The 24,501-nt window shown below is 46.9% G+C and overlaps 3 protein-coding genes and 2 long non-coding RNA genes across 10 annotated transcripts; 4 read left to right on the top strand and 1 right to left on the bottom strand.

The window, feature by feature from the left end:
- Window positions 1–832: 832 nt before the first annotated feature.
- On the top strand, window positions 833–4,874 carry LOC120646782 (AP2-like ethylene-responsive transcription factor CRL5). The gene is made up of 9 exons (XM_039923242.1): window positions 833–1,288; window positions 1,398–1,935; window positions 2,544–2,626; window positions 2,762–2,770; window positions 2,856–2,944; window positions 3,032–3,105; window positions 3,196–3,246; window positions 3,346–3,422; window positions 3,964–4,874. Exons 1-9 carry the CDS (start codon window positions 976–978, stop codon window positions 4,569–4,571), a joined length of 1,842 nt encoding a protein of 613 aa, XP_039779176.1. The 5' UTR covers window positions 833–975; the 3' UTR covers window positions 4,572–4,874.
- A 2,857-nt stretch (window positions 4,875–7,731) lies between these two features.
- On the bottom strand, window positions 7,732–14,858 carry LOC120646781. The gene is made up of 2 exons (XR_005664588.1): window positions 14,610–14,858; window positions 7,732–8,121 (listed from the first exon to the last, which is right to left on the bottom strand). It is a non-coding gene; the product is annotated as an uncharacterized LOC120646781 (long non-coding RNA).
- Window positions 8,210–13,281, top strand: LOC120646780. 6 transcript variants are annotated; one of them, XR_005664586.1, is made up of 7 exons: window positions 8,213–9,036; window positions 9,165–9,257; window positions 9,351–10,574; window positions 11,261–11,357; window positions 11,706–11,806; window positions 12,779–12,845; window positions 12,945–13,281. It is a non-coding gene; the product is annotated as an uncharacterized LOC120646780 (long non-coding RNA). The 6 variants fall into 6 exon arrangements; XR_005664583.1 differs by having other exon boundaries at window positions 8,210–9,036; window positions 11,706–12,845; XR_005664587.1 differs by having other exon boundaries at window positions 12,661–13,281.
- A 753-nt stretch (window positions 14,859–15,611) lies between the features above and the next one.
- Window positions 15,612–17,427, top strand: LOC120646778 (F-box protein SKIP22-like). Its single transcript, XM_039923240.1, has one exon. It carries the CDS (start codon window positions 15,706–15,708, stop codon window positions 17,149–17,151), a length of 1,446 nt encoding a protein of 481 aa, XP_039779174.1. The 5' UTR covers window positions 15,612–15,705; the 3' UTR covers window positions 17,152–17,427.
- Window positions 17,428–17,574: 147 nt separating this feature from the next.
- On the top strand, window positions 17,575–24,501 carry LOC120646779 (transcription factor bHLH76-like). The gene is made up of 10 exons (XM_039923241.1): window positions 17,575–22,273; window positions 22,402–22,573; window positions 22,668–22,762; window positions 22,867–23,013; window positions 23,101–23,166; window positions 23,258–23,326; window positions 23,429–23,491; window positions 23,588–23,782; window positions 23,862–23,921; window positions 24,051–24,501. The coding sequence occupies exons 2-10, from the start codon at window positions 22,402–22,404 to the stop codon at window positions 24,057–24,059; spliced, it is 876 nt and encodes a 291-aa protein (XP_039779175.1). The 5' UTR covers window positions 17,575–22,273; the 3' UTR covers window positions 24,060–24,501.

Raw genomic sequence — 24,501 nt, 5'->3', positions numbered from 1 at the left:
TTTACACGGATGTATTCTAAATTGCGAGACGAATCTAACGAGTCTAATTAATTAATCATTAGAGATTATTTACTGTAGCACGACGTTGTCCAATCATGGCCTAATTATGTTTAAAAGATTCGTCTCGAAATTACACCCGGAAGTTATGGAATGAGTTTTGTTAGTTATCCACACTTAAGACTTCTAATTAGTGGTCAAACGTTCGAAATTACTGTAGCGTCGTAAATTTTTTAGAATTTTAAGAGGAACTAAACACGACCTGAGTCTTGGACGGCGTGGGGCTAATCGCCATGGCCTCGGCATGTTTAGTTTACATCATTAAATTTTTTTTAAAAAAAATGAATACATGCATAGAGTGCTAAACGAAGTTTATTTTGAAACCTTTTTACGGATGGATGTAATTTTTCGAGACGAATCTAATGAGCCAAGTTCCATCATAATTGTTTACAGTGATGCTACAGTAACCGCGCCTAATCATTACCTAATCGTACGGTCAAAGACCTCATTAGTTAGAGTAACCGCTGCAATACCATAATTATGAAGATGATTTCATAATTAGACTTTATTTAATATCTCTAATTAATAGTTAAAGCATCAAAAAAAATTTATGAAAATTTTTTCAAGCCAAACCAAACACGGCACTCAATAAAGGGAGCACAGGCAGTAGCGCACACATCCTCTTCCTCCGCAACATGTTTCTCCAGTCACAGATCCCTATGACCCTACGGAACGGATAGGTATGAGGAAGCCATAGGTTCTTCTTGTTTTTATATGCTCACATATGCATTAGAAGTGGTACTTATCCACCAATTTCCATCCCCCCCCCCCCCCCCTCATTCCTTTTGCTCGGCTTCACGGCCCGGGTCCCCTCATCAGTTCACATGACCCTAGTAGCGTTGGACTAGTGTTCGTGCTAGCGCATCACAAAGGGAAGGAGAAGCTCGAGAGCAACGAGGGCTTGCGTATGCATGGTTGATGGGAGAAATGGCCAGTGGCAGCAACTGGCTGGGCTTCTCCCTCTCGCCTCATACGGCCATGGAGGTGCCATCCGCCTCTGAACCCGCTCCCGCTCACCATGCTCCGCCTCCTGCCAGTACCACGATATCCTCTTCCGGTAACAGCGCCGCCGCCACTCCCAACCTCCTCTTCTCACCGATGCCCGCGCCTTATCCGGGCTACTACTGTGTGGGCGGCGCGTATGGCGATGGCACCAGTTCTGCCGGCGTCTACTACTCCCACCTGCCTAGCGTGCCCATCAAGTCCGACGGCTCCATCTGCAGCATCGAAGGTCACTGATACTATACTGCCCTCTTCTCCCTCGCTCCATTCTGTCTCGAAATCGTATGCTATCATTGCTATGTATGAACGCTATGGTCTTTTTGGCATGGATCAAATAGGCATGATGCCACCGTCCCCACCGAAGCTGGAGGACTTCTTGGGTGGTGGCAATGGCAATGGCGGTGGCCAAGAAACGGCCACCTACTACAGCCACCAGCAGCAGGGCCAAGAAGAGGCAAGCAGGGATTACCACCAGTACCAGCACCACCAGCTCGACCCCTACAACTTCCAGCCGCTGACGGGAGCCGAGATGCTCCAAGAAGACGCGGCGCCAATCGACGACGTCGAGGCCATGGCTGCGGCCAAGAACTTCCTCATGACGAGCTACGGCGCTTGCTACAGCAACGGGGAAACGCACCCGCTGAGCCTGTCGATGATGAGCCCCGGGTCCCAGTCGAGCAGCTGCGTCAGCGCGGCTCCGCAGCAGCAGCTGCAGCACCACCAGATGGCCGCTGCCCAGGGGTGCAGTAATGGCGGTGGTGAGCAGGGCGTGGGGAGGAAGAGGGGCTCCGGCAAGGGAGGCCAGAAGCAGCCGGTGCACCGCAAGTCCATCGACACGTTTGGGCAGAGGACCTCCCGGTACAGGGGCGTCACCAGGTTAGATGCTCACCAAGATTTCCGGCCGCCTTTTCACTCTGTCATCTCTTGTTGCGTTTGTTTCGTCAGTAGGCTTCGTACGGGCAATGCTTTGCCTCTTTAGTTCCGAGTCATATGTATGCATTGCAACTCCTCTGAGTGCCCTCTGAGGCTGTTTCATCCAAGCGGCACTGATCATTTGGTAGGATTCTTGCACATAGCTCAGCCTGTGGAAGTCGATTTGCTCCTTGTTCATTTGGAGTATTTGCCTCATGTTGTGCTGCCCCTGTTAGTTTCCAGCATTGATGTGGCTATGTTATACTTCTGTTATGCTCTGCTATTCTTGTTGAAAAAATTCAGTAGGCCAGCCGCTCGTACTTATGCCAAATAGTTTTAATGCCTAATCTTAGTCCAAGAGTTAGTAATTTGTTTTTTTCCACTTCACCATATTAAAGCCTTGGGGCTCTGATGCTTCTCGTGCCCCTGCAGAACTGCAGAAAGTTTAACTTGGTTTCCAGAAAAACAAACAATTTAATTTGTTTGTGCTCGTTTTATGTATAGTGATGAAAGTTTTTTTTTTGACTTATAGTGATGAAAGGTTCTGTTTTGTGTTTGATTCACTGGAGCAGACACAGGTGGACTGGGAGGTATGAAGCCCACCTCTGGGACAATACCTGCAGAAAGGATGGGCAGACAAGGAAAGGAAGGCAAGGTTGATATCAAGACATCCAAAATAAATGATGTAGCAAAATTTATGCATTTATAGCTCTTTCTGACATTTTGATTCCTCTTCTTTTGGAAATGTCATTCTGGGGTTTGTCATGACTGAACTGACGATCACTCGCAGTATATCTAGGTAACACCACTTCTTACCCGATCATGCCTTTTACTGTTCTGATTACTCCAAAAATATGAAATGTGATTTCTTTTCTGTGCTTTAGGTGGTTACGACACTGAAGATAAGGCTGCAAGGGCTTATGATCTTGCTGCTCTGAAATACTGGGGTCTTGCTACTCACATCAATTTCCCTGTAAGTGTCATGCAAAGGTTTCATGCAACAAAACGGGAGCGCTGAAGTTTATTTCTTTAATAAGGTACAACATGCTTTGTTTGGCAGGTAGAGAGCTATCAAGATGAGCTCGAGGAGATGAAAAGCATGACAAGGCAAGAATTTGTGGCGCACTTGAGAAGGTTAGTGCTTGCTATTTTGCCTACAGTGTATCATCCTTGTGTATTTTCATTGATGACTTCCTGCATTTCTGAAATTGTTACTGACCGCAGGAGAAGCAGTGGGTTTTCTCGAGGTGCCTCCATCTACCGAGGCGTGACAAGGTTTGTTTGCGGCAGAATTTGCCGCCACATTTTGCTTCCTTGTTCAACAAAAGTACATATAGAAACCACACTGGTATGTTCATGTTGACTACATTACAGGCATCACCAGCATGGAAGATGGCAGTCTCGGATTGGCAGGGTTGCTGGAAACAAGGATCTGTACCTCGGCACTTTCAGTAAGAAAGATCTCTATTTGACTGTTGATTTGTTGGGCCTAAAAATGCTTCAAGAAAGTAATGTGGCTCCAGTAAAAGAAGCTTTTGGTGCTAATCCTTTGCCGGTGTGACTGTTGTACTATGCTAATTGTCTCACCAAAGTACATTTACCGAAGAAGAGGATAGACTTGGAAGATAATCTTTTACTGCTAATCTCTAGCTCTGTGCATTGCTTTTGCAATCAACTTTAATCCGTGGGGTATACTGTCCACACATTCTTCCTGATCATTCTTCGCTTTTTCAGATAGCTATACTTTCCTAAGGCTGTGGTGTCTGACCAAAGCAACATGTTGACTGTTTTGAATACTTCTTTGAACACTTGAACTAAAAGATGACGTTATCACAGCACAAAAGTAATCTCATCGGGAATCCTCATTTACATTAGGATCTACCTTGGTTTAAGTTCAAATGCACAGACTAAATCAGTTGTTACATGAATGTTGTTCCTCTAGGTCACACTCATAACTGAGTTGGTTCTTAACAACATTTACTGAATATGCAGCCACTCAAGAAGAAGCGGCGGAGGCTTACGACATCGCTGCCATCAAGTTCCGTGGCTTGAACGCGGTGACGAACTTTGACATAACGAGATACGACGTTGACAAAATCATGGAGAGCAGCAACCTGCTGCCTGTGGAAGAAGCACGCAAGGTCAAGGCGATCGAGGCCTCTAGCAGTGTTCCTATGATGCACAATGATAATGGTGGCAGGGAGCTCAACCTTACCGAGGAAACAAGTGCTGTCTGGAGGATGGTGCACCATGGTTCTTCCCAGGAAGCTGGGCACGGCCCGGAAGCAGTTGATCCCCGGAACTCCCTGCACAGCATCGATGGGCTTGACGTCTCGTGTGTGGCCCATGATCACCACCTTGACGTTCCAGCCAAGTCCGGTGGCGTCAACTTCTCCAACTCTTCATCGCTGGTGACAAGCCTCGGCAACTCCAGGGAGGGGAGCCCCGAGAGGCTGGGCCTGGCCATGATGTACGGCAAGCAGCAGCAGCCGCACGCCGTGAGCCTGGCCGTCATGAGCCCCTGGATGTCTATGCCGGTTCCGGCAGCGCAGCACGTCGTCTCTCATCTCCCTGTCTTCGCCGCTTGGGCGGATGCCTAGCTGATGTGGAGTTTGGGGTTCAGTAGCATTGCCCAATCTTAATCTTGCTCGCCATTGGCTGGTTTTTGTAAACTGAAGCAAGATTGGGAGCACCAAGTTAGGTAAGTTAGCTGCAATAGCAAGGTTTGTTAGTTGCCATGTTGATTGGTGTAGTGGTATGCAGTAGAAGGTAGCTAGGTCTTGATTAGTCTACAGCTTATGCACAATCTCAGTAGTGGTGGACTGGTGGTAGTGGTAGCGTTCTGAGCCTTTTTTTGGGGCAAAATTGGTTGGAATGTAGCATGGCTCCCTTTGATCTTTGAACGTTGTGGGCTTGTGGCGTGAAAAAACAACAAGGCTGTTGCAAGGAAAAGGAAAAGGGTTGGTGAAATGAGATGGCTCGTCTTTGCTCGTACGGTCACTCGCGTCGCGGGGATAGGTTTGTTCTGTGATCACGGTGGGGTCGCCGTCGGCTTGGCCATGCACACAGTGGAAGATCTTTTGACCGGTGTGCCTCAGGGGCCAGGCCCGATTGCACCTTCCTTTTCGCTTTGTCTGCATGGCATGGCATCTTTGTTCATGATGGCAATGAGTATCATAAACATTCCCCTTCCCATAGGAGGGGGAGGAGCTTTGCCGCGTCCCGGCCCCAATCATTCATTCCAAGAGGGGCCGAGAGAGAGGGAGGGATTCCCATGGCATGCTTCCATGTCCCAACCAACCTGCGGCGTCATCATGGCGTGTCCTGCGATGAACATGCTGGCTCCCTAGATGGGGTTCGCTACTGCAATCGTTATGCCACCTGTGAATGTCGCTAAAAATGGTCCTATTTTTTTTCACGAGTTTTGCAGGAAGCATTTTGATGCTAGCTACCATTCGAAAATAGTAGCAAGCAGTTGGGTTCCGATGCACAGTTTGAAAGGACGACGCTCTTTTGAGTTTCGAATGCAATGCTTTCCCGGCCGTTGGTGGGTGTCCTGGACGCACGCCACCGCCGCCCGGGGATGGAACATTGATGCGCCCGGCGGCCAGCGATTGCCGGCACGGGGGACCGGAAGCGACGGGTTTGACCCCTCAACATTGGCCGCATACCCCAAGGGCTATGCGAGCACAGTGCCTCCACAGCGAAAGGCGTTGGTCGCTCGCCGCCGCCCGCAGGCCGCAGCCGCGCGCGAGCCCTTGGCTTTTTGCCTCTCCAGACGCGACACCACGTGCCGCCCGGCCGCCCAGCCAGCTACGGCTAGTGAGCGCAGCGAGTAGCGACGCGAGCTAGCTCCGCGCGTATAGACTCGCCGTCGCCGCTGTGTGCCCGCGCGGCGCGCAGTCCTCGGCGCTGCTGGCGCAGTCCCATCCATGTGCCCGCCGGAACCGGCGCGGCAGCGGGGCCGACGCGGACACCGACCGCGCCCCCCGCGCCGCAGCGGCGGTGCGGCGCGGGGGCTCCGCGGCGTGTCCCGTGTCGCGTCTCAGCGAGTCAGCGGGCGGGTGGGCACGGACGTGCATGGCCATGGGCATGGCTTGTGTGGGGCGAGCGAGCCGAGCGCGTGCGTAGGCGTAGCAGCCGTCCGTACCCGGGCCGCGCCTGCGCCTCGCCTTGGCGGTTGCGGTCTCCGCGCTCGGCGACGCGCGGGTGAGGACAAGGGCGCGCCGCTTCGCTGCGACGGAAGCGGAACGGGGTGGCAGGCAGGCAAGCAGGCAGGCAGGCAGGCGGGCAGGGGAGGAGCCTGCTCGGCATCGGCGGACAGGGCGGTCGGCAGGGCGCGCGGTGTGGTCTTGCGCCTTGCGGCGGAGTCCTCGCCGGCCCGAACGATGGGGGTGGCCTCCGCATGACCGCATCCATGCACCGCACGCACCTACAACATGCACCTCCTGTCGAGGGTCGGCGTACGTCCACCCCTGCATTCTACATACAGTTCACGTGCACCATCACGGCCTCGATGCCTCTCGCCGGCCCTTCGCAGGTCGCAGCAGGCATCCGGCCGACAGCCGACCGCTGTGTGTTACTATTGTACTAGTATGTATGATGATAGTGGGACGTGGCGACTGACGAGAGAGCTACTAGAACGGGTGCAGAAGCAGAATAGATGGAGCGAAGCTGAAGGCCAGAGCCATGACCTACTCTTACGCGAGGCGGTCACCGGTCGGCACGGCAGGTTGGACGCACGCATCTGCTGGTGCCCCCAAGGCTGGTACTATACCTGTACGGCTGTACGCACGCCTGCTTTTCTTCGCCGGACGGAGGAGGGAGCTGCTGTTTCGTTTGCAGAGACGGAGAGAAGCGGGGGTGAGCAAAGTGGTCGTCGGAGCGTTGCGTTTCGGGGAAGAGGACAAGCGCAAGCCTCACACTGTCATTCAGGGAGCCATGCAAGCTGCCTGGCCTTTTTTTTTAGAGGGCCTGGCTGGGCTGTCCTCTTTGCCATCATTTATTGGCGGCCCGGTAGGAGACCATATATGCAGAGCCCATTTTGTGATCCAGCCCACGCAGTGCTCTAGCCAAGCCTGCAGCCCGTCACAACGTTGACAATGCAAATCATACCGATGCCAAATGCCCCCAAATGGCACCAAGCCACCAACAGAATTGAAATTAGTCTCTGCCTACAATATTTCTATGGAGCAGATTAGACCAATATCAGTAGGAGTATCATAGAAACTAGAAAGACGATCTTTATATAGAAAGTGAACTTCGGTGATCTGATTGTGGCTGAAGATAAACCAATTATGCAACGTAACTATAACTTACATTTTCCAAATTGTGTATATGCAAAAGAGAACTCATCTTTGCAACTGAGACTTTTTTATGATAGAAACTTATTATGTGGAGTAGCTGTCATCGCCTAGAAGAATAGTTCTCTTTGGTATGGAATTTGCAAGGAATCTTTGCTCCAAGTCCTGCAGGCAGGTTTTAATGCAGGGCTGCAGCCAAATTATGAACAACACCATAAAGCGCGACAACATTTGGGTGATGCAGATCCACAAGGATAGATGCTTCATTCCAGAAGTCCATCAATATGCAGACAAGCATAACAAAAAACAAAGATCAGGAAGTATGAGAGAACCATCTTTTCTTGCTCAGATGGTTTCCCAGCAAAACATCTGTCATTGATTATTTTTATTGCAGCATCAGTGCCTCTCTATTTACATTATATACAGTTCCAAAAGTTCCAGAACCAGTTGAAGGTCATTGTTCTTTATAATCTGGACCGGACATGGATTCAAAAGGTTATAACCACAGTAGAGATGTACACACTTCATGTGGCATATGATGATCCTAACCTGCAAACGTCCATTTGTAATTGGAAATCCTGAAATCCAATCTGTTGGCCTGCTCTTGGCAACCAGCACGCTTCTCTTGTTTAGCATTAAGGCTAACATAAATAAGGAGTTAAGAAAATTTAGGAACATCGAAATAATCAATTCCAAATCTCGTTCGGGTGAACTTCACTGTCTACTTTATTGGTAACAGCCCGAGCTCCTTCATTCGGCAGAGGAGATTGGTGATCAGATGACTAAGGTTTAGCTGTACCTAACGCATCCTCCATACCGAGTAAATCTGGGTTACAGATATCATAACCTGGATTGATGATAGACGCAAATAAGAACTCAACTTACAAGTACATTGATAAGGCAATTTCTATAGATGAAAGTTCGTTCCCACGGCGCAAGGGAAGGCCGTCCACGTCGGTAAAAACGACTTCTACCGTCAGATGGTAAATCAACCACCTGTATTCATCCCACTTGCGATGTTACTGTAGCAGTAAATATCTCCACTTCGAGAGCTTTCTTCGACAGCCTCGTTTTGCTCAGATCCGGCCGCCTCAGTCTCCACCCCACGCGGCCACGCCCGTCGCCTGCTCTGATCCGCCTCCGTTCCGGCCGCCCCCACTCCGCCGCTGTCGCTATCTGCTCTGCGCCCCGTCTCCTCGCTCGCGGCCGGCCAAGCGGCGACCCGCGGCCGTCGCTCCCCTCACGCGGCCATAACAGCGTCGTTGCCACCCGCCCGCGGTCGGTCCGGCAAGGCGGCGCATGCGACCGTCCCGGCGCCAACGCTCTTCGCCCAAGGCCGGTCCGATCCTCCGGCGCCAACGCGGCCTGCCCTGCACTCCATCTCCTCACACACGGCCGGCAAGGCGAGGGCCGTCGCTCCCCGCCTGGGGGCTGACGGGCACCCTCCTCACGCTGGGCGCCAGCATGCCCCCAAGAGCCCTGTCCGCCATGGCCTCTGTCGCGCGGCTCTCCCTGCCGTGCCGCCTCCCTGCACCCCTGCCCCCCCCGGCCGCTGCGCTTCGCCGCTCACCCTACGCCGCCGCCGCCGCCGCCGCAGCGCCGATGCGCCCCTATGCCCTCCACAGCCGGTGGAGGTCTCACGCCGCCGAGGGCGAGGCGCAGGACCAGGTCTAGCAGCTGCAGAACGATGCTCCCATATTGCAGCATCATCGAGCGCAAGCAGAAGAAGACCATCGACGAGATGGAGCAGGAGTTCCTCCAGGTGCGCCCCAAACCCGCCTCGACCCCTCATTTTTTCCCCCTTTTACTTATACCTGGTGGTGAATTAAATTGAATTGAATCGATGTATTTGCTGCTCGTGGCGTTTTGGTGTTCTACTACGACAAGAAGGCCATCATGTCCAACGAGGAGTTGGATAACCTCAAAGAGGAGCTCATGTGGGAAGGCAGCAGCGTTGTCATGCTAAGTAATAACCGCGTTCATGTAAGCCCATCCTAATTTTGTCCGTGTCTGACGCGTGGTAATGATTTGGTCAGGCTAATTTTACTAATCAATATTCCTTTGTTTTTTGGTTAGGCCCGGATGAGCAAAGGCTTTTGCAAGCCACCATGGCAAATATCGCTGGCAACCCCATCATGACGGATACTGCTGAATACGATGCCCTCAAGTTCAGATTAATAGTTAGATCTAGCTGCCCTATTAATCTTTTATTTTAGTAGTACAGTCAAAGTGAGATGTTATTTGAAACACTTTTAATACTATTTTGTCACCACCCGCCAAATCTTTTTGCAAGAACTCGGGCTGTAATAGATTCTAGATGATCTTTGATTTAAGTAAGACTGAGGCTGGCTTGAGCCCTAAACCTCTAAAAAAATGTTTCTGAAAGTGTCAAAATGGTTCACTGTAATTCTTAGCTCGTACCAACCAATATTACTGCTTGACTAAGGATAGTTGGTCTCCATTTCTCAAGTTTATGACTAGAATAGCTACAAAGCAATAGGCAAAAATATTCGATGGAAGAAACTCAATGGAATCCTGAAAACCCCATGTTTGCATGTTTTGAAACATTCTAAATAAAAATATGGTCATGATTTTTCGAAGAGCTAGAGAAGTTGGCTTAGTTGAAGGTATTGGCTGCACTGGCACTCTGAAGTTCTTTTTTTAAAAAAAAAACTTGAACACATATGCATTCCTTATGTTTTTCTTAGTATGTACAACTAAAAAAAAAAGTAATTCTACTATCTTCTAATTCTAGTCAGAGCTAGCTAATTGTAATCAGAGCAGTCCTACAAGGATCCTACTAGCCCCAATATGCACTTCTAGCTAATTATTTCCAGTAAGAGCAATTTTACTGTGATCCTATTAAGGCATGATGAAGTTTTCCTAATTCCTCGATGGAGCCGAGCAGAGGCAGAGCAGCTGAGCAGCGCAGTCGATTTGTTTGGCGTCATCCAATGTTTTATTTTCCTCTTTTTTACTGGTTTCCCATAGTATTCATTCGCAAGGATTTTCCTAACTGAGATTCACATTTGTCTCTTCGTTTTACAGGTTCTACATTTAATTTTGTTTCATCCATTTTCATTTTCATTTTCTGCTTACTTGGGTTACCTGTAGTTCGAATCAAACTATAAGGAAGTGCTACTCACATTAATTTGCCCCTTTTAGTTTTCTTGACTTCTTGATCGACCTTGCAGATCTAAGGAAGTGCTGATAATGGATATGTGCTTGCCAAGCTACTGACAGTTTTCAAGCATCTAAGCAAACAAGTCTCCTACCTGGTCCATTGGATTCTTACTACTGGTAGCCTGTCTGATAAACTGTTGTTGAATATCTCCAAGCTCATGAAGTATTGAACTGAAACTTCAAAATGAAAAATAGTATTCGTATGTCCAAAAATAATCGAATAATCTGTTGCTATGTCCACCTTATATCAGTTATGTAATATACTCACATATACATGTTCCGTTTCCACTTTGTCTTAATGGAACTTTTTTCTATGTCTTATGTTCAACTTAAGTTAAAAGGATTCAGAACCTTAATCAGAGTCTGGGTAACCTTCAATTATCAATGCATGTGGCATTGAGTGGAGTTACTTCGTACAACCATTTTTCTATACAAATTTTGTTATAGGCAAAATGATAGACCTTTTTAAGTCAGGGAACATGACATGGACCTTGACTGGTGAGGTAGCAACTGAAATATCACTGAATGAAAACCACTTTTTAGCAATCCTATTGAAATTTACACACCTGAGTGGATTGTGACCAATTTGAAAATTGTATGACAGAAAAATTCCTTTTGATAAATGCATCTACATGTTGTTGATTGTTGTTCTACCATAGGCTCTAATAGGCTGAAGCAAATTTCATATACGAAAGAAAGGCCCCAGCTCTTACATACACAGTAGTTCCTTATCCAAAGTAGTTCCAAAAGTCTAAAAACAGTAACTCTAGAATGTGGACTCATTATTTCCCATTTTGGTGCAGGTTCACAGCAGATTCTTCATTGATATGGACTATTGGATTATAACTAACAAATGGAATACTGTGAAGTTTGTGCACTTCATCCTTCACATCGCAGATGGTAAAGTAGATAAGTTTCCCCGTCCCATCTTTTCATTACTTTGGAAGCAATAACAGACTATTATTTTTCGTTATATGCTATTTAATTTAGTTTAGAACACAGTTACGCTGGAACAACTTTGAACTGTTTATGAATCACCTTTTAAAAAAAATTGCTAACGGTAGTCAAAGCATATACGAGCACGTATACATGCTGTTAATTAGCACTCTCTTGGGCATGTATGGCCTTCTTTATATTTGCAGAACTTGACATCTGTGTACACCTTCGGTTTCTTCATAGCATATTTCTGCTCTACTTTTGTATTAAAGCTGCCTTCAAATCTTTTTAATACTATGTTTGACAATGCAGAATGCTTCCAAGGATTTTTTTCAGCTAAGGACCTGGACAAGAATGTGGCTCCTCACTTCCAGAAAGCTGACAAATTTTATGATGCCCTTGCCAGACAGCTGGTCAGTCAAGGACGTGCGTTAGATGTTTCCACATATGCTCTTGATCAGATTTGTATGATACATTGTTTAGGAATTTATGCTTGCTCGGTTTTCATACCTTCATTAGTTTTTTATTTGTCATGCAAACAAAGCAAGTAAGGTCACGACACCATCCATCAGGAGCTGGTGATAGCAGGGTTGGTAAGCCGCAAATAAACATCAGCCAAGAACAATTAGCCAAAATAATATTTGCAAATTAGTAGACGTACATGTACAGTTTTCCCCTGCTTAGTCTCCTAATTTTGCCATAGATCCCTATGTTTCTAGGATTATGTTCATGAAGTTACTTTTCGTACAGCCAGTAGCTTATGTTCAGAACTTGAAACATATTTGAGACTACATGCTTGCAAGGGTGCTAGATTTAGACACAGGCACATATACAAATGCTGATTTTGTTTGCGTCTTCAAATGCAGCACATAATAACCAGATTTATTTAGAGGCAGTAGTTATTTCCATTTGCATTAATTCAAAATAATGTTGCTTCTTCCAACACCCTATTTTTAGTTAGACCCTGCTACTTTTCAATATTAATCCACTGCAACTCTCTGTTACCAAAAGTAACTAGAATATTTTCTCATTGTTACTGTTCAATTCATCCAAAACCTATTGCTAATTTATCGTTTACATGTTGCTGATGATTTTGATAAGAACCACATGTCCACAAATATGGAGGGACAAAATCATCAAACTTAAGTTTGACCGCCACCCAGCCCCTTATCACCCATTGTATATTGAATTGCTAAACCTATACTGCCCTGTGCCAAAAAAAAACCTATTAATTCTCATCTCTATTACTGTGTTCAACACCTCACAGTTCCATGTTGGAGAAACTTCTGAAGATCGTATTGGAAGTGATAGATCAAAATACTCTGCATCATACATACTTTTATAGGTCGCAGATACTTCAATGCTTTCTTTTCTTGCCATCACAGAGCAAAAGTATCTTGAGGGCATGGTTAATCCTCCTAGAATTGATACGTAATATGTTTACCTCTGCTGGTACGTCATGAAACACTATTTGGATCCGACGTCTCCAAATCCTACCATGTACATTTTTCAAAAAAATACACTAACAACATCCTTTTACATGCTTTCCAGCTGCATAAATATCAAGCTATTTCAGGAACCAAATATGGCACCCATTACAGCCATGTCCTGAGAATATATCAACCCTAGCTGATGACTTGTGCATCTGTGAAGCGCTTATTATTTTGCCAAGAATCAGGTATTACTAAGCAATCTAGCTGCGTGCTGCATGAAACCAACTTAGCGTCCAACAGTGTCCAAGCTCTTACCAATGAACACTACTTTATGATGTAACAGCTAATGTATTTACGTCTCTTATTAACTGCACCTTTAGAGTGCCTGTTCCAATGACATGCGTGTTGTATCACCCCTTATTACGGTTATGAGATCATCACCGTCTTTTACTCAACTCCGATGTTTACGTAACGTCTTGCACTCTTCTTACTGAGAATTTTAAGCACTTGCGCCTTACTGGTGATCATTGTTCCTACGCCTCCACTTTTTTCCAGGTGATTTACTGCCCTCTCTAAGCCCACACCAGAGAATCAGTTCTCTATACAGAGACCAAAATCCCGATTAATCTCGCCAACCAGTCAAAATTGATGCAGATGTGTTGACACAATATGTGAATACACATGATCCACGAGCGCGCGCGATAGCGCGCGTCATGCACTAGTGAATATTTTTTTAATTAGCATGTAGATTATATGATTCCATTAGACCAATGGTTAAAAAAGTAGTATAAATTATCTACTTTGCAAAAGCTGGGAGTTTTTTTTTATGTTCAATACATCTGTTGCTGCTGGTTAGAGGGGCTTTCCCATTTTATGGCAGCGTGCTTAGATTTAGAGGTAGCAGCCAAGAATTAGTTGGTGCACTGATTGGAGTTTTTATTCATAACAAAAATCCTTATACTACACATTATGTTAATCTGAGAAGCTAGTTTTTGGTAGTAGTGATGGGTGTGCTAATAGGTTGCTGTCTTCCTTTTTTCCATTTTTAAAAAATTGGTTTTTTTGTCGTTGTACTTTATGAACACATTAGTACGTTACTCTTCGCTGTTCTTTCATCTCCCTTATATTATCCCTCTGTTCTATACAGGACAGTAACTGCCAGTGCTCAAATTGATCTTCGGCAATTGCAAATCTTGAACTATGCCATCTCTATGCTACTCCCCCCCCCCCCCACTGTCTTACTGCTATCTCTCCCATTTTTTCATTCAAATTTGGGTTCTAATGTGCTCTATTTCAACATGCTAGCTAGAGTCGGCTGCTATAATCCGCAGTCCAGGCCTCATTCGTGTCTGACTCTGATTAGTGGAGGGTGAAAGGCATGGCCGCATGGAAGGGGATGATCTAATCTTTTTTTCTGGTGCGTGAATCGTAACCAGGCTAATCGGGAGCTCCTACTTCCGTGCACTACTCGGCGGCAGCTTCACTCCAGCGCATAAATCTTCTTGAGGCCTGAACTCATGCTGCCGGCCTCGTCAGACAGCTCCTGGGGCAGGGATGGACACCGCCGCCGCGGGCGGGGGTAGTGGGCGTTGCTACCGCCGCGTGCCGAGCGGGCGAGCACGGGGAGAGGGGGGAGCGCGAGTTCAGGCCCCTTCGCTCCGGCAGGTAAGCTTGCGGTGGCGGTGGGTGCGTGGATGGTGGGTGCGTGGATGGGCAGAAAGGTGCCGCAGAAAATGGATTTTTGGAGATAAATAGATGGGGAAGATAGAGGTGTTTATCATACCTGCTGATTCGATTCTTCTTCTTCTTCGTTGCCGGTGCGTTGCTTCGGAGGGCTCGATTGGTGTTCTTCTTTGTCTCCGCCGGTAGCGACAAGGAGCGCGGGGACGGGGACGGGAACGGGGACGAGGACAAGCCGCCCGCGCGCTGCTGGATGATGAGACAGCGGCTCGGCCCGGTCTCCTGAACCCCGGCGTCGGCGTGGGTCGGCTTGATGGTCCTGGCGGAGGCTCGGGTGCCGACGGAGGCGGCGGTGTGTGCCGTGCTCGGCCTGGCTCTCCCCTGCTCCGTGCTCCCTCCGGCCGTGCTCCAGGCCGGCGGATAGAGCGGCGCACGCGCCTGCGCGGCGCGGGGGAGGGCGGTGGCGGCCGGATCCGCGCGGAGCAGGGTGGTGGCCGCCGGATCCGCGCTCGGTGGTCATGCCGGCAGCGGCACCACCAGCAGCAGCTTCGGGCTCCGGCAAAGCTACGAGGAAGGGGATAAGCACACGCCGCCGGCCGACCTAGCTCACCACGCCTACGAGGCGGACCGGTCGAAGGCGGCGCGAGGAGTCTGGGCCGACCCGACGAGCTGGCCGTGGCGCCCTTGCTGAAGCAAGCTGGGGATGCGAGGCCGCGACCACCCGCCGCGAGCGCTCGTGGCCGTTCGTTGCTGGATCGACGGCCGGGATTCCGCCCGATGACGTGGCACGACGAGAGGCGAGAGAATTGGCCACGAATCGTCAGGAAGAGATATCATAAGCATTAATTTTGCTGACATGACAGTCTCATTATAAAGAGAGAGGAACAAAAGTGTCATGAAATATGAGAAGAGTGTCTTCACTATAACACTCGTCCAGCTCGATTATCTAGTTTATTGTCTTGGTATTACTGTCTGTTGACGGCCCATTATACGGTCCAGCCCATGTCACGACCCGGCCTGCATCTAGCCCGCCCCCGGCACCCTTGTTTCTCCGTGGCCCACCCCATTCTCAAGTGTCAAGTCAAGTGCCACCGCCTGTCAAAAAAAAAAAAGTCAAGTGCCACCGCCCCCCGCCCCCTCATCGAGTCGAGTCGCATTGTTGTCCTCATCCATCCAAATCGCGAGAAATCCCCGTCACCATGAAGCTCCGGTTGCGATCGATGGAGGCGCGCGGCGGCGCCGCCGCCGCCGCCGTCGAGACCCACCGCGTGGATCTGCCGCCCACGGCCACGCTGCCCGACGTGAAGGCCCTCCTCGCCGCCAAGCTCTCCGCGGCGCAGCCCGTCCCCGCCGAGTCCGTCCGCCTCTCCCTCAACCGCACCGAGGAGCTCGTCTCGCCCGACCCCGCCGCCACGCTCCCCGCCCTCGGCCTCGCGTCCGGCGACCTCGTCTTCTTCGCCCTCTCTCCTCTCACAGCCCTCGCGCCGCCTGCGCGGGCGCTGCCCCCGAACCCTAGCCCGGGGTCCGCCTCTGTTCCGACCGCGATGGCCGTCGACGCTGGTAAAGGGTCGGAGCAGCCTGGCACCGGTGGTTCCTCGCTGCAGGTGCGAACGGTGGCCGTGGACCCTATCGCTCCTGCCGCACCCGGTCCGGCGGATGTGGTGATGGCGGAGGCCGTCGATGCCACAAAGGGCTGGTCGAGTTTTGTGCTTAGGGATCTCAAGAGAGAGATGCGGAACGTCGGTGCCGCAGAGGGAACCGCCGCCGATCGCCTGGTTGCGGCCCTGCATGCAGCTCTGCTTGAGGCTGGCTTCCTCACCACTGATCCGATGGGGTCACACCTCTCGCTGCCACAGGATTGGCCGTCGGTTGCTTCAAAGCCACTGGCCATCAAGTATACCATACCAGAGCTTTCACCAATGTCACCTGCGGCCGAGGAGGGAAAGGTGGCAGTGCTCAACTTCTCCTTGATGGGGAATTTCGTGATGGTATACGGGTATGTGCCTGGGGTGCAGTCTGAGGTGTGCCGATTCTGCTTGGAGTTGCCAAGGCTTGAGCCTTTGCTGTATCTGGATAGCGATCAGCTGAGCGAAGTGCAGGAGAGGGGGATTCTTGATATGTGGAAAGTGCTGAAGGATGATATGTCCTTGCCACTGATGATATCTTTATGCCAGCTGAATGGTTTGCGCTTGCCCCCATGCTTGATGGCTCTGCCTGCTGAGCTGAAGACTAAGGTCTTGGATCTTTTACCTGGGGATGATCTTGCAAGGGTTGAGTGCACTTGCAGGGAAATGAGGGATCTTGCAGCAGATGGTAGTCTTTGGAAGAAGTTTATAGTGAGGTTCAAAAGTTATGGTGAGGGTTCTAGAGGGGCTATGAGCGCGAAGGCCATGTTTGGAGAAGCTTGGTTGGCCAATAAGAGGCGGCAGAAGAGGCCCCATCCAACCTTTTGGAACTATGGCTGGGGAAACAATCCTTATAGCCGCCCACTCTGGCAGCCTTTGATCGGTGGGGACTCAGACAGACTGCCGTTTATTGGTAATCACGGTTCTGTTGGGCGTAACTTTGGAAATCAACGAAGGAACATCGTGCCGAACTGCATTCCGAACTGCATGCTTGATGGTCACCACCATAACTTCCTTTGAAGTTTCTTTGGGTTTTCTCATATGCTAAGAGTATTTTGTAAGAAGGGGTGCATAGACGGATAGGCCGTCTTGTTAATATCTTCATGCTGCACACTTATGCATGCGCAGAGCACTCTTATCCTTATATATCCTTTTAGTATCTTAGATCCTGTCTTTTCTGTTTTTGTTTTTATGATACCGATGTAACCCATGCTCTAGTAATAAAGTACCCTTGTACTGTTCTCAGATGAGTTTTTTCTATATGTTGGTTGAATATATAGAGAGATTTATAGCTAAGATAATAACTCAAGCTTCAGGGTGCTGCATTAATTTATTTGCATTGAATGTGAAATCTATAACAATTGTAGTTTGATTTAATACCTCATGCATATTCTCCACATATACCATGATGTCAATACGATATGCTTTTCTGTATTAGATATTTCCCTTTGATATACAGGTTACTTTCATTAATACAGTGATAAATTGTATGATCAGGTCCTGGTATTAAAGTATACAATATGCTGTTTAAGGGATTATTGATCAAAATAATCTAGAGTTGTATGAAATAATGGAAGCACATACCAGTTCGGTGCCCTTTTGTTTTGCTTGAAGCAGTGAAATATTTGTAATGTCAGGCTGCCTTCTTGTTTACAACAATAAGACATTACGGCTGAACATCAAACAATCTGATACACTTTAGTTTCTTTTGTTGGTAACGTGTACTACTAGATGTCTTGTGCATGGAGTTTTTGTAATTTCTGTGCCTGGGAGAATAATTGTAATCATGCAAAACCACAACCTTAAACAAAAGAACATGTGAATAGTTTAGGATGTATACAACACACTAAAGACTATGTTTATGTAACTAGTTGAGGATATAAACCTTTAAATTTTTTGTACCTGGATGATGTTGATTAATAGCAATGATTGATCTCGCCTGCTGTTGTTTGGTGGCCTGGTGGGGGTGAATGGCTCAACAGGAGGACAAAGGCACAAGCCTCATCTCCTTGTAGCGGTGGTGGATTGTGAAAGTAGATAGAGAAGAGGTAACTTCTTTAGTTCCTTTATTCCTGAATGCCACCTCTCTTAATGTAAAGGTGGCCAGATGTAACAAACTCCTAGAAGCCAAACCTTAATCATAATGTATTTATCACCTACCTTAACGGAAAAAGCTAACGGTTAGCACATATGTAAACGACTTCCGTGCTGGACTTTTTGTTGCCCCTTGTGTAGGCGTGTCCGCACATAACAGATGCCTAAGTTCATCCGACAGGAGGACTCTTGTGAGACTTGATCATGCATGTTTTTGTGTAATAATATAACCAAAATAAGGTACAATTGCAAGAAATTGTAAAACACATTTTTGTAAGCACTGGACGGTTGTCTTTTTTCTTTCTAGAAATTATGAGTAGCTGTGTTGCCTTCAGTAACACTGTCACGGCTCTGAGTTTAATTTCTTGTTCTTGTGCATCCTCATTACATATTTATTTATCTATTTTCTGGGTCTCTGTTTTGATGGAAAAATGTACATATAATATTGTATTTAACTGACCTCTTATGGCTGTCAATAAAACTGTAATATCCATGTCCTTACTCTCCTCATGGTTCTGACCTGGATGTGGTTCCAAAAGTTGATAATACATTGAAGGTTCTAGGATCTGAACTTATGTATTCATTTGAGCAGAATCCTAACTTTGATGCTAAAGGGTTATTCTTGGACAATGCACATTTCCCAGATAGTGTATATTTAATCTGAACTCTGAGGTGCTTCTGAGTTCTGGCTGGATCATTTCATTACGCAATTCAGTCATATCAGACTGGGCATAGCGTGGGATGATCATAATTTGCTGAACTTGTAAAGCATTTTTTGCCTGACACCTTTGTAGTTTGTACCATGCATTCTATGGCCGATGATGAATTGAATATTTGAATGCCACTGGTGGCTTGGAGCTGGGGACCAAAGAAAAGATTGCACAATTTCTTAAGGTGAACTTTACATTGACCACAGGAAGAAAGACCACCATTTTGGTGTGCGCGTGCATCTTGTTTAGACATCTTCTATTGACTATTGGCCTCGCTATCATTTGATTATACGTTATTAAACCATGAAATATCTGTCATGAGATTTAGCTTTCTGATCACCTATCGTTGGACTGGGACTTTGAGCCACCGTTAGCAGTACTAAATTCAGAGCTGTACGGGGCGTCCCGGAGCCCGAGAAAGGCTTCAACTTTCTGTGTGATGAACTCTTTGCTTGTGGTTTGGTGCACTGAAAAGATTGTGGGGGAAGGGCATGGGAGCAAAGAGTTTATAAATCAGATGGGGTAAGTATTCAAGTGTTTTACTGTCATGAGATCTCACTGCTATGATTGTTGATCTGAATTTTTATTCTAGGTTAATTTGTGGTTGGTATATATGCTTTGTGAAGTAGCATGCACTCAGTTGCGGTAGGTGTGACTGCTTTACAAAGCAATTGTGTATTATGTACTTCCGTAGGCGCTAGATCATTCTGTATGGATGTTTTGTTGTTTCTCTACTGTACATTCTATGTTTGTCAAATGAATATGTGATGCTTGGTGTACAAAAGATAGTTTCATCAGCAGGCCGCTTTTTGGAGAAGTGTTCTTTGTTCCAGTGCTAAACCTGAACCATTTGGATCTGTACTATGTCACTCTTCACTTCTATTATCTCGTGTAAAAGACAAATACAATTCTTGTGCATGTCTTTACTTGACATAAAACAAAATACGTTCCTGATGTGTTTTTGTTTATCCATCATATGTTGATCTTGAAACAAAGGAAGATGATTGCAGCAAGGCAGAATCTCTATTTGCTACCTCTTCACTTGGATTACCCTTGGGAACAAGAGTAATACGATAGAAGTTGCACGGTGCTGCGCAAGTGCCAACAAGCCTCTACAACTACAGGTTTCCAGACGGTGAGAATCAGATTCCAATTTGGTGACGATACACCTCTAACTCTGGCAAGCATGATGCCCCTGCTGCATGCAGTCCTTCGCTTTGACTGTATTATTCGGCGTCCAGCCCCCTACCAGCTTCCCCTCTCCACTATTGCTTGATAACAATTCTTGCAGCAGGAGCAGGTGGCAGCAATGGCACCGGATTCTGAAAGGCCTTAAGGTGAAGGACACTGATGGACTGATTGTTACATGGACACTTGGAAAGGTCCCCTTAGCTTTGCCTGTGCCGTCATCTACCAACAGTATGGCAATGTGCATCACAATACTAAAACATGTAGTGCTTGTTGGGAAACACATAGTGTGATTCTTAAGCCATGGTGGATGGATAATCCTGTGGTGGCGAGTCTTCTACACCAAGGGAGGTACTTCTAAGCTTGCTGCTATATTTACACTGGGTGTAAAATATAATTAAAAAAACGGTGAGAGGCTGGTGGAGAACTGGAGACAACAGTGGGGGTCTCCAGCCATTCATTGTTTTCAGTCGTAGCCACATGTCTGCATGCCACTACATGGTGACATTATTCACTCTAGCAAAGGTGCTGGTGAGGAATAGCAGAACATCTGATCGAAAGAGGAGGAACAGGGAGAGCAGCAGTTCTAACCTCCGTGCTGGTAATAAGAAATCTTCCTGTATTGTTGGTACTTTATATATATTGTGCCATTCTCTTTGCAAATAGTTTTGCATTTAGGACTAGTACTTCACTTAATAATATATTATTAGTCTTTGGAAGTACTGCAGTATGATGTCTTCTTTGAAGATGGCAGATTGCTTTTATCTCTTCATGAGCATTCTGTTTTTTTGAACAGTATATAGGCATTTCTCCCCCTCTCTTTTGGAGGAATTATGGGCAAGAGATCTGTTAACTCATTAAGTAACATTGGACTTCTTCCGGATGATTTCTTCTCTTCATTCGTGTGTTTTGACTCTTCATCAAGAATTCTGCTCAATCTTTGCTTAAGAAAAGGGTTAGGTCCCAGCATTTGTTGAACTATTCATCTTGGTCGAACTTAGCTTCTAAATCACCTGGTGATTCTTACATCATCATGCTATGGAACATGATGTGAACTAGTGACAATGATGCACCGATAATCTGTCTAATCCATCATTTATTGTTCTGGCATGGAATTTTGATGGCTGGAGGGTCAGTACGCACTGCTGAGTTTTGAGGAATCTACCTTGGCCACAAGAATACAACCAGCTAACTTTTTGGCTTTTCTCGATCATATACCCTAATCTGCTTCCGCGGTTCCCCTTGTGATTTGAAGGTCACACTTTCTTAGCTGTTGCCCTCTTGTTCTGTGGATCTGATTCTATGGCTTCTGAATTCTCACATTTCCATCGAGTGTGCTGGGGCGTGAGCCAGTCGGCAACTAGCTAACTTGTGCATTCTACCTATCAAAATGAAAAATTGGACTATTAACCGATGTCCGGCATTAGTTACTATAGGAACTTTAATTTGCATTCAGCATCTGTGCTGTTATGTCGAGTTGTGGAGTTCATTTCATCTTTTTACGCTAAAACTGGCCCATGCTTAGAAGTAAATCCTTTGAAGAGTTCTTTATATTCTTCTGATGAAAGTTGCTTACTTTCTCAAACTGTAGGCTCATATAGTTGGGTTGGTAAGAAAATCTGGAGGACAGAACTTTAATAGTGGCGTGTTCAGAGGGTTTAAGCTTAGATGGGCCCTGTTCATTGCTTAATAATTAACCTTATTCTGGGCTGGCCCATACAGACACTGTATGACAGTAGTATCTGATCCTTGGGTTGGTCACTAGGTCTTCAGTTTGCAGCACCAACTGTAATCGATCTTCTTCAGAGTCCTCTTTATTCTGATCTCTCGATGTGATCCAGCTGGTGCGTGGTTGTCAGTAGTACTGGTACCAGCAATTCTATTCCAGAACTTGGTTTCCACTTTTGCCCTTGCGTTTGTCTATTGCATCAGGCTTACCTAGCCTTTTCACTTTGGACAATCTTTATGTAAGGCTGCAAGGGTTAGTTGTTCCTTGTTGAGCCCTGCAAGGAATTGACTGTGTCGAGCTCCCGATCTACTCCACCCTTTAAGTAAAGCTCCTTCAGTTGGCAAACTTGGCAAGTTAGAAGGTTATCAGGCATTCCCAAAAATGATTGCAACATCACACTGAGTTCAAGTATCAAACACAGGTTGGTGATTCCATTTCTTCAGCAGTACATAAGTTCATGGCTCGATCTATGTACCTTCAGTTTGCAACATGAATAGAGCTACCTCTTCAGTTTGCGGAGTGACCTGATCAATCATTGTTTCTTGGCAGATGTATTCCCCTCCCTGCACCGATCCTGAAAGCAAGGACAACCAGTGCTTCGCAATCGGAACTAACCTGCTTGCTTCACTAAACCACGCCATGGATTTTGATGAGCCTATCGTCTTTCCAATGAACAATGTAGGCGTGCAAGAGGGGATTCAGCTTTACAATTCTGCTGGGGGTATATTTCTTCTCAGTTCAGTTTCTCAGGAAGATGTAGCTGTTGATCTTTGAAGCTTCGACTAATAACATTCCTCGTTCCCAACTCTTCCCAGATACTCAGCTAAGCAGAAATATGAACACAGGCAAATGTTTAAAGGGTGGTAAAAGGAAGGGTTCTGGAGAGGACAGTTCATCACTACATTCTATAGTAAGGAAGCTAGAAGTTATCACCGCATTGTCTCATCGGTTGTGTCGTATCTCGTTCTCCCTTTTTAATTTCATTCTATTGTGCTCGTAAATGTATTACTGCAGGATGAAACCGGTGCATTGTTGCAGCGAGAAGTCAGCATGGAGTGTCCTGATGAGAAGCCAGGTGATGCTGGTACTAACAGAGAGGACTACGTGCATGTCCGGGCAAAGCGCGGCCAAGCCACCAATAGCCACAGCCTTGCAGAAAGAGTAATTTTTATCTCTTGAGCAACATAATCGATGATCTTGCAATTCTCGATTCTCTTGTTAATCGTAGCTTGGCCATTCGAAATGCAGTTTCGAAGGGAAAAGATAAATGAAAGGATGAAGCTTCTTCAAGACCTCGTCCCAGGTTGTAACAAGGTACGAATGCATCAAGCAGATGGTTATGCTCATATTGATGTTTGTGCTCTAAGCCTCTAACCAGTGGGCACGTGTTGCTATGACAATGCAGATTACAGGCAAGGCCATGATGCTTGATGAGATCATAAACTATGTACAATCTCTGCAGCGGCAGGTTGAGGTAAGTGTAATAGAACTTCTATCGGAAAGTCTTGTCAAGAGTCAAGACTTCTCTTCGGCAACAACTGAACCTGTGTGTCCATGTTTGCTTTGGATTTTTCAGTTCCTTTCAATGAAGCTCTCAGCTATCAGTCCTGAGCTGAACCGTGATCTCGATCTGCGAGATGTAAGATTGCAAAGTCCAACTGGGGGCAAAGCGTTTGCGGTTTACTGTCCCCATAGCCCATATAGATTGACCCTTCATTAATGCTTGTCATTGTAGATCCTTTGCACACAAGATGCTCATGCGGCATTTCCGGGATACAGTCCACAAATTAGCAGCCTGCATCTTAACCTGTTCAGGGCATCTCAACAAGGTTTCTCGCATCCACAACCATACGGAATGACCCCAAATCCATCAAATGTTCATGTGGCAAGACCGGTTCCGCAGTTACTTCAGCTACCTGCATTTCCACAGGTTTGTACTGGACGCCCTTGAGCAGCAACAGCAAGTGCCTTGAAACAACGGCAATTAATAGTATTTTCTCCCATGGCAGAGAGGAGTCGTCTGGGACGAGGAACATCGCACCATCGCTCCGGATGCTTTCACTTCAGACGTCGGTGCTCCTTAGAGAATTCTTGTGCTTTTCCAGCTTCTCTTCCATTGCTATGTTTTGCATTTCTCCTGCAGGCTGCAGCTGCGTTCAACTTTTTTAAATTTCTGAAGGTCAATTCTGATGTTACAGATTCAATGAAAGCGGAGTAACAATCCTGCGGCTTGATGGTGAGGACCTCCACATGATCACATCTGAAAGCCTTGACAATGACAAGCAAGTCCGTTGGTCCGCTATTGGGAAGCTTTTGCAAGTTGCAATGGTGGCACGGCATGGGATGAGCTAATTAACTTTGGCCTTTAATGATGAACACCCATCATGTACAGTTGACTGATCAAGGGGTTGAAAAGTTTGTGATCTGGTCAAAAAAATAATGTGCTATGTTGGCCTGGAGCCCTGGAATTTGTGACATAGCTGGATTAGTGGTTTGGCGACTGGTTTCACCTAGTTATTTGCTTGTAATAGCAGGTAAATAATCTTATAACATTTAACTGCATGTATCACAAAATACAAAATTGCGGAGGTGGAGTATGATAAAACTACTCTATCCGTCCTCAAAAGAATGCAATTCTGCTCTCGATTC

Source organism: Panicum virgatum, chromosome 9K (genome assembly GCF_016808335.1).
Source record: "Panicum virgatum strain AP13 chromosome 9K, P.virgatum_v5, whole genome shotgun sequence".
NCBI classification, from domain to species: Eukaryota; Viridiplantae; Streptophyta; class Magnoliopsida; order Poales; family Poaceae; genus Panicum; species Panicum virgatum.
The sequence above is the reverse complement of the archived record's forward strand: the minus strand, read 5'-3'. Positions and strand labels throughout refer to the sequence as shown.